This window comes from Coptis chinensis, chromosome 2 (assembly GCF_015680905.1).
Source record: "Coptis chinensis isolate HL-2020 chromosome 2, ASM1568090v1, whole genome shotgun sequence".
NCBI lineage: Eukaryota > Viridiplantae > Streptophyta > Magnoliopsida > Ranunculales > Ranunculaceae > Coptis > Coptis chinensis.
The window spans coordinates 100637469-100647500 of record NC_141457.1 but is presented as its reverse complement, the minus strand read 5'-3'; the positions used below and the strand labels follow the sequence as shown (position 1 = coordinate 100647500).

Here is a 10032-nt window from a genome sequence, read left to right as displayed (position 1 = left end):
TTCTACATACAAAACTTTTTTGGGGGTTTTTTTTTTATGAGCATGTCTTCAGTGCGCAGGTGATTATAGGCCTTTGGATTCAGTATTTCTGCCATTAAATACACACGCATCTTTGGTATGAGTGGCTCATGTAATTAAAATTCATACATCTCGCGCAAATTTTTTTAGGTTTTTTTTTATTTAAACCCACAAAACTATATAGCATTTTGATTTAACTTCCATTTTTTAAAAATCATTTGACTTAGTCTCTCCAAATTAATATTTTATTTATTAACAACATTGTCTTTCTTCTTCATCAACTATGTTCAAAGAATGCCCTTTCACTCCAGATACCTCATCAACTATGTTCAAAGCTACCCAAATACCTCACAACACCTGTTCAAAGAATGCCCTTTCACTCAGACAATATGGAAACTCAGCCCAATCCCCCAAATTGTTAACGCACCCTTCAATGACACACCGCAGAGATGGATATCAAAGACTCAACAATTATTGAAAAATCAACACAGAGATATACCCTTTGCTATGGAACTCTTTGTAATCATCTGCTGGAACATCTGGAAGAGCAGAAATGAAATGATTTTTGAACAAAAAAGGGTCACTCCTCAAGGCAAAATCAAAGCTAGTCTTGTTTTCTGGAGAAACACAAAGGATGCCCAGTCACTACTCCTTAAACCCAAGAGTCCGAAACAACTCCATCATCTCTGCTGGAAGCCTCATTCAGCCCCATACGTAACTCTAAACATTGATGGTGCGAGTCACGGAAATCCAGGCCCTGCAGGTATGGGTTGTGTATTAAGGAACTACGACGGGGGTTTTATTGTTGCATCAGTGGATTACGTCCCTGTCGGAACATCTTTCCTAGCAGAAGCGTTGGCCATGAGACTAGGTCTAGATCAAGTGCATTAAGGGAGAAGACAGGGATAGTCCATGGGAGGCAGGTGGGATCATTGAGGATATTCGCCAACTTTTCTCCTTGTTCGAAAACATATCCATCATCCACATATACAGAGAAGGAAATGCAACAGCTGACACACTGGCACAGTATGGCATTTCTTTAGCTCGTCACATGAGCTGGCACGATAGACCTCCAGATATCATATGTAAAGATCTTTTTTTCGACTGTATGGGTATTTCAACGCCCCGTTTAGTTTAAATAATATGAAAATGTTTGAGGAAAAAAAAAAAAACTATGAAAATAAATTTCTACTACCAAACAAAAAACAATGTGATAAATTTCAAAACAGGTTTATGTATCATCCACACTAACCCCAAATCAACACAAAAAATAAATTCCTATCTTGTAATTAGTGCACAAAACTTTTTTCTTAAAGAGAACATATTATTTATTATTATTATTATTATTATTATTGTTATATCTTTACAAAAAACATAAAACATGGAATTATAAAATTTTATATATTTATTGTGTGTATGAATTAGCTTTTACCTTTAATTGTGTCTTGTTGTATTGGCATAATGTAAAATTTTAACCTTTAATTGTGTCTTGTATTGGCATAATGTAAAATTTTAATTTGGATTGGAAGGCTAAGTCAAATGATTTTAAAAATGGGGTGTTAAATCAAAACACGGGGGTTAATTAGAAAAAATCCCCAAATTTTTTAGCAATCTAGATATTGGTGGATGAGGGGTTAATGATATATGGGTAGGCGTTTTAAACTTTAGAATTCCCAAATGAGCTATGGAGGATTATTACAGGCTTTAGCTGTGTTCAAGGAGTCCGGTTCCTCTATAACCAGGTACAGAGATTCAATCTCTGTAACTGTGTTATTGCACCGCTAAATCTGTGCCAAGATACACAACACAGTGAACACACAGATGTCGAGGTCGAGGTCGAGGTCTGTATTTCGAGACAAATGTGTATATTTTGAGACCATCCAACGGTGCAATAACACGGTTACAGAGATTCATCTCTGTACCCGGTTATAGAGGAACAGGACTCATTTCTAAATGAGCTGGGGTGGGGTTGTTACAGGCACAGAGCACCCTCTTCAATTGAAGTTACTGAATTAGATGTCTGGACCAATTCAAAAATACAACAATATAGAAGCAGATACTACCGCTTCTTTATCCCAAAAAAAAATCAGTTTCTTAATCATATCAAGTGAATCAACAATCTAAAATAATAACATACACCAAGGCCTGAAACTTAATTATATCAACAATCAAGAAGCAGATACACCCCAAGAACCGGGCAGTGATAACCTTTACTAGTTAAGGGTTAAATCACGAGTATTTACCAGAAAGAATAAGATATACCAGGCCTGAGGGTGAACAAGACAAACAAATTAAAGTAAGAACTTTGCCAAAATTATATCACAAAACGACCTTGCAAGTTAGTGGGAAAACCACAGCTAAACATTCAGAATTTCACAGCGTAGAACAGAAGTGCAATTAATCATTTACATTTGAGTTCAGAGGCCTAAGACAAGTCCTGGATGTTTGTTAGCGCACTCACAATGTACAGTCAATCCTATAATATAGCCACAGTTCCAAATATTTATGACACCAACTTGACCATTCCAGAAATCTATTCACTTCTAAATCTATGTTGCACCTATTACCAGTACGGAAACTAGAAACCTAGAAGAAACATTTCGGACAAAAGAGAGCTATAGTCAATTTACGCCATGGAATTAAACTTTTATTTGTGTGGTATAAACAACAGAGTCTACTGTGAGAACTGGTTTAACTAACCCAGTATTGGTTAAATTCTAGAACCAAAATAAAAAAGAGCCTAGAAATTTAGACAGTTATAGACATTGGTCAGTGAAGAAAAAGGAAAAGAGAAACAAGTTGCGAACAGGATACATTCACAACCGGGGAAGAAATGTAATATCTTCAAAAACTAAAAATCAGAACACTCTGGACAAAATTAAGAAGTTTAAGGAGTATCCACAGCAATTATTTCAGATCAAGAGATTCTGCATTAAAACATTATAGAAATAACCACCTGGTATTCCCATTATTATAAATTTAAAAATGCATACTAAAGAGACTAAAAAGGAGAACACTCGACCAAAAAAAAAGTTACAAAATAAATGCACAAAGCATACAAGCTACTTTCTACTGTTCAAAATATTAGAAAAAAAATCCAGATCTGCTTTTTGCCTATGAAGGGCAGACTAGAACAATGGATTACCCAGTTGATAACCAATATGAGTACAATTTTTTTTTTTTTAAATCCAAAATAAACTATCTTGACTCGCACCTAAAAGAAGAGAAAGTCTACTGTGTCTCTACTTCCTGAAGGTGACCCCACAAATTATTTCATCCATGAATTGCCTTTTCAAAGTTTTACCAAATTAATGAAATTACCAACCTCGTTGTTAAATCCATCAAGGCTGTTAAAAGTGGGGAGCGGATGAGAGATAACCTAGGAAATTCTTCAGTTTTAGCTGATCTCCACATTCACCAAAATTAGCTCCATACAGAAAAAGGAATTAGTTTATGATTACTACTACAACTCTACAAGCTACCTTAAGCTGAATTGGGTCTTACCACTCTTAAACAAGTCAATAATTTTGATTAACATTATCTTTCGACTAGTATATAGAGCAAAGTGCCACTCGCAAATACAAGTTTATCGTTCTCAATGTACTAAATAGTGACATTTAATAACATTATGGATTATATGTAATTAAGCATTGAGACACATTACAGAATCCAAATTCGCACTACATTTTATGGAAAATAAACCTAGCAAACAACCAAACTGAAAAAAACACAAATGCAATCAACAAATCATTCCAAAAACTAAAGTAGAACTTAACATGATTACCATGCCCAGTTAAATCATATTAAAGAAAGTAGCATCTTAGCTCAATATACCAAATATCTCTCAAGAAACACTTTTAAACCCATAAAAAAAAAAAACAATAAACAGAACCACCTTTCTCCAGTGCAAATGAAAGCGATTAACGATAAGACTTCTGGAAACGAGCACGAGCACCACGACCACCAAACTTCTTAGGCTCACACCTCCTGGGATCAGCAACAAGTAAAGTCCTATCATACCTAACCAAAATGTCCTTAATCTCTTTCTTCTGTTGTTCATCAACATACTTCTGATAAAAAGCAACCAATGCCTTTGCTATACTCTGACGTATAGCATAGATCTGTGACGTATGCCCACCGCCACGTACTCTAATCCTCATATCCACACCTGCGAAACGGTGACGGCCCAATAACAACATGGGTTCAATAGCTTTGAATTTCAGAATTTCAGGTTCGACCAGTTCGATGGGTGAGCCATTGATCTTGATCAGACCGCGTCCACGTTTGCAGTGGGTTACGGCTACTGCAGTTTTCTTGCGGCCGAAACATTGGACGGATTCAACCTTCGTTGGAGCAGGAGTCGTCATACTTTCTTCACTTTGTTTTTGTCTACACTCAGAACCCTAAATTGAAATGAAAGTTCTTTTTATATAGGGTGTTAGGGTTTAGACGTCAATTACTTCTTTGCCATTGTGGGCTTTAATTGGATTCGGTCTATTTTTTTTTTATTCTGTGTCCGGTCCGGCTCTAGAGGAAAAATAAAATTTCAGGTGTAATGATATGATGTGAGTTGTTAATTACTAGGGTTTGCCCGTGCCGTACGGCACAGATACGGGCGCCTTCGGCGCAAAGGTGTCTTTAAGCAACAAAACATATCAACACCAAGCTAAAGCCAACGCTCAATAACAATGGAAATTATTTTTTTAGCTCAGATCATGAAAAAAAATCATATAGAATTTGACGTTGACAAAAATAAATGTATGTTTTGTTTTTGTATTTGGGCATAGCCTACCTGTTTTTCTTGAATATTGAATCCTTAAACTCCCAAAAATACATGAAATAGAAACATTAAAAACACAAAAAGAGACCATGAAAGTCTCATTCATAATATGTGTGTTGTCATGAGAAGAGTTAAATAGTAGCAAAGCCAAATTAATGAAAAAAGAAAATTGCAGCAACATTTTTTTCTAAAAAACAAAACATTCCCGGAAAACTCAATGTACCAAACTTTCAAACAATAGTACAATATTCGACACAGAAAATAACAACATTGATTTACAACGAGACAATGATTGTCGGAATAATCTTGAAATCCAAAAAAAAAGTGATTATAGCGCATGGATGATGAATATCGAGTTGTGTGACCATTTGCCTTACTATTCTTATCTATCATATCCGAAATGTCATGAAATACAACCCAATATTCTAATACAGCAATACGGCGTGGAAACACTTGTAGTGTCATCTTCATCCAAAGTCAATTTATCCAATTAAACGCCACACCAATTCCCACCTAGCACATCAACAATCGGGATAAGAAAATTTTGTTAACACAATTTGAAAAGAATTGATCCATTTAGAATCATCAAAAAGTTGATTGAGTTCTTCAAATACCATCTTTGTAAAGTCATCCTCAATGCATTGATCATCATCGCCAAGACCAACAGGAGCTAAGCGCTTCCCACCTTGTAATACGGAAAATATGAATCAGCAAAAATTCCTCCCCTTGTGTGTGTGTTTTTTTTTTGATACCGCATGTCAAGAAAGAAAATCGTTCCGAGGACTTGTTCAAAGATGGGATGCATTAGAGCTTTGCTAACAGATACATTTTTTCAAATAAAGCTAGGTGACATCACACACCAATAGTTTTTTGCATGGCAACTTCATAAAATATAAAATGTGGATATTTAACCGGATTGACAAACGGATCATTGAGCCCACTTATTGTAGGACAAACAGCAGTCCATAGCTTCCCTAATAAATCCATGTCTCCTTAAGATTTAATTGGTTTTCTATATAACAAATTGTAGCTTTATAGTCCAATATAACATTATGTAGTTGTTGAATTCAATGATTACGAATAGTCAAAACATAATCGACAGTTCATTCTATCGTAAAGTGACAATAACAGACATTGTTTAATTATAAATGAAAAGACTGCATTCTATAAATAAACTTTTTTAGAGTAGTAGACTCACATTGAGAAGAGCGCAAATATCAGGAACATCGTCAGGCAATATCACCGGTAGAAACACCATTCCCACTTTTCTATCTAAATCTCTCTCCAAAACTTTCGCATAAACCCTAATCTTATATGCAGAATTCAACACGGTGTCCCATAAAAATGCTTCTTGCCAATAATGAGCAATCAATCTCCCTAAAACTAAAACACCCAACACTACCAAGGAAATAAGGATGGACGACTAAAACAATACCGTTAAACTTCTAATTTAATTTAAATCAAAACGTGCAGCTTGAACCACCATATTATGCGCGATAGTAGCCCCTGCACTATCACCTGCCATGAAAATTCGATTAAAGTCGGCATAGTTATTCCACCAATGCGATCGTCAACTTGACATCCAGAAAAGAAAGCTAATAAAATGTTAGAAAATGATTTACCGAAAACATTAGTATAATGAGTTCTCCATCTGGTTTGAAGAGATCATGGACTCTACTTGCCCAGGCTGGTCTCAGTCTCATAAAGGGTTCAATTGCACAGAAGAATCTGCAGTTCCTTAGCATGTTAGCATCGTGGGAGAGGGAGAAAGAATAGACATGGTAATAAGCAATACCTTCTAAGTAGAATTTACATGGGTTGGCAGCAGACAATTTTGAAAAGAAATCATAATAATAATAAATAAATAAATCACTTTGTAGGAGTAAAAGTTAGGAACTAACCATTTTACATTAAAAACTTACGTATAATTGAAAATGAGACCAAACAGACCAGTTGGATTCCAAGTGAAGAAGTCCTCCTTTACAAAAGTGTTTCATGGTTTGGCTTCGTTTGTTTGATGAAATACTCCTTTGTCTTTTACTCGGTTAGGTTAAATATATTAAAATAAAAAGAAAACTTTGAGAATTGCGTGGGTGTCCGTAAAGGATTAAACATATAGAGCATAAAATAATTTGCATGTTTTCAAATTATGAAAATATTAAATAAACGTTGGTTAGAAATAAGAAAAAACTTAAAGGCCCCAAAATGAGTGACTTTTGTGCGATCCCATGACTTGAGTAAACATATCCAAAGATGTAGTCATGTGCCTGTTCATATGTTACGAAAGACATTAAGTACAGAACAAAAGTGTCCACTTACGAAAACAAAGCGAAAAGGAAATCAACTAAGTGGGAATATATGGAGCATCATCGAGTCAAGAGGAGGAATAGAGTAAACATCGTTGTCGGGTAGGTCTTTTCCACCATTTGCAATCAAGAAGTGATGGGGCCCGACCTTGTGATAATTATCCCAAAAAATTTATAGGAGACAATGGGATTCCGTCAAGATTATCGGGGAGATTTCTTGTGAGAGCTTTGTTAAGTAAAGCCTAAACAAAGCTTTTGTGACTAATATCTCTAAATATAAAGGGAGGATTTTTATTTACTAATAAAAGAGTATATCCAAACTTTTACCCTCTAAGTTGAGATAATGGACTCATAGGGCGGTCTAGCTTGAGTAAGAGGCATTTTTGCTTCCAAGGCAAATTTCGAGGGGGTATTAACTTAAATGTGAGCACATAAAAAATATAAGCCCGATTTTTCGTGCCATAACGTAATGCATATCTAAAATGGTACCCTTTAACCCGTTAGCTATCGTAGTAATGACTCTCAAAGTTAGCACACATACACCAGGCCAGTTAAATACACCTATAAATTATACACTTTCGGGGAATTTTGACTTCTATATGCTAGATGGAGAAAAAATCTTTGATAAGCTATAATCCATTTGAGAAGACAATCTACGAGATAGATTTAATCGATAAGATACCATTGTCACCGCATCTTTAAACTCATAGATCAACCTCTACGATAAAACCCAGGAACAATGTTCTAACAATTTTGAAATACTTCAAACCTATATGGAAGGCAAACTGCCATGCAACAATCACACAATGGAGCTTATATAAATTATGAAGGGACCATGCATTAGGAAAGGGGAGAGAAAAACCCTAGCTATAATCTTTTCAGAACATAACTCTATGCTTCTCACGAGCTTGGTTTGTACCAAACCAAAACTAATCAGAAATATGATCTCAGTCAAGGCGCACACGATTCTTTGGAACCACCAAATCAAACCAAACAGTGTAGTAACCGATGCCAACTAAACCACCAAATCAAACCAAACAGTGCAGTAACCACCAAATCAAGGCTCTCAATTCAATGTTTGAATCTCAGATTAAAGAATCTAAAATTGCTGCTAGTCACTAAGATAATAGACTATAGCATGACCATAAAAAACCACCAGAGGTTAAACTACATATTTTAGTAGTTATTATTTGTGTGTAAAAGTAGCTTTCTCAAATTATATGGTAAAAAAGCTCACTTTTGTGAATCCAAAAGAACCGAGGTCTGCCCAGGAACCTTATCCAAAAATAGCTCCTGTTTGGTGACCACGTTAGAAAAAGAAATAGTTACTAATCGATCTAAGAGAAAAGTAAGTTGGAAGAGAACTTGGAAAAAAGAAAATCCTAACAATGCTTAAACATATACTTAGGTGGTGGTCTCAGATATTCATAGTGTAAATAACTGATATCGATACAGTTGTCACGTTCTTTCCCTCATAGCGAGGGTATGATATAATCACAGACGATTTTTTTTGATAAACCAATAAAACAAAGTAGGAAATTATTAAAAACAAAAAAGAGCAGTCTTATGCTCAACTAATTTACCTCATCGAGGTGAGAAGTATCTCCATCTCCAAATTTAATACGTAGTTGTAGTGTAGTCGAAAGGCCGATTTTTTTTCTTACCATATCCTTTGTGCAGTTCAATCTCAATCAAGGCGCACTTTGCTTTCAATCTCAGTAATCCCAGTAATTTAGAGTGTTGGAGTGATGAGGGGTTTGTTTGGAGAAAAGAAAACTGGGGAGGCGTTGGAGTGTTGGAGTGATGAGAAAAGAAAACTGGGGAGGCGTTAGTTTAGTTGGAGGAAATCGCGATAATATGTGCCGGTTTGCGGTAACTAAAGAGACATACCAGCAAATACCCTTAGATTCGGCCAGGTCATAAACAGAGTGAAATGCTGAGAAGGTGTTTGGACCGTCGGATCGTGCCCAACTCTTCCCTAATTTGTTATATAGATAACTTTTAAACTCATATATAAATATATGGGTGTTTGGTTCTCATTTTTTCAAAAAAGTATTTTTTCTTAAAAAACACTTTTATGAAAAAGTATTTATTCTAAAAACAGTTTTTCAATAAACATGTTTGGTTGTGACTTTTCTTAAAAGCTATTTTATCAAATCAGATTTCACACTATGTTTCTCCGATATATTTTTTGGCATATTGGCATAAATCACTAAAGTCTAAAACATCCGGGAGTTCATTTGCCTTTAGCTCTAAAAGTGTTTCCTTCAAAGAAAAATAGTTTTTAACTTAAAAACAAGTTTTACCTAATTATCATAAAACAAGTTTTGGGACCAAAAGTGTTTTTGGATGAAAAACTATTTTTTAAATAGAAACCAAACACATTTATTTTTTCAAAAAATGTTTTTTCACTAATAAACACTTTTTAGCAATAAATAAATAGGATCCAAACACCCCCTAAGTTTCTCTAGGTAGAGCATCTTACATTCCTTACATCCATACATAAACTAATCAACGACCTTACCGTAGCAGGGTTCAAAGTAAAATGCGGAGGGGCTTGTTGTCCCCTAACCGCGAGTACATGAGCAATAATGTTCGAGTCTCTGCAAATGTAAAAGAAATTATAACGATCAAACAAAGAGATACTATATATAGTAAATATCATATGCTACTGATCTAGCTCCCCAATATAAATTGGTTCATTTTTGCTCGAGGACTTCAACTAGGTGTTTGCAGTCCGTCAAAATGATGCACGTCGAGGCGCAAACGTCAACACAAGTCTACTCCTCCTCGGATGGCTCGTGCCTCTGCCTCTTCTAGGTCATTGGCACTGGTTCTGTCATGTCCTGCACTAATACAATATCCAAAGTTATTCCATATAGAAAAACCGAGACTTACCTGGTTAGTGTTACTATTCCAAGAGGCATC

General features: G+C 35.4%; 1 protein-coding gene and 1 long non-coding RNA gene across 2 annotated transcripts; both read right to left on the bottom strand.

Annotated features, from left to right (window-relative positions):
• Nucleotides 1-3778: 3778 nt before the first annotated feature.
• On the bottom strand, nt 3779-4435 carry LOC147519639 (small ribosomal subunit protein uS9). Its single transcript, XM_086591207.1, has one exon. The coding sequence runs from the start codon at nt 4383-4385 to the stop codon at nt 3939-3941; it is 447 nt and encodes a 148-aa protein (XP_086447333.1). The 5' UTR covers nt 4386-4435; the 3' UTR covers nt 3779-3938.
• Nucleotides 4436-6993: 2558 nt separating this feature from the next.
• Nucleotides 6994-9093, bottom strand: LOC147519638 (uncharacterized). Its single transcript, XR_015214267.1, has 3 exons — nt 8688-9093; nt 8342-8397; nt 6994-7065 (listed from the first exon to the last, which is right to left on the bottom strand). It is a non-coding gene; the product is annotated as an uncharacterized LOC147519638 (long non-coding RNA).
• Between the last annotated feature and the right edge of the window lie 939 nt (nt 9094-10032).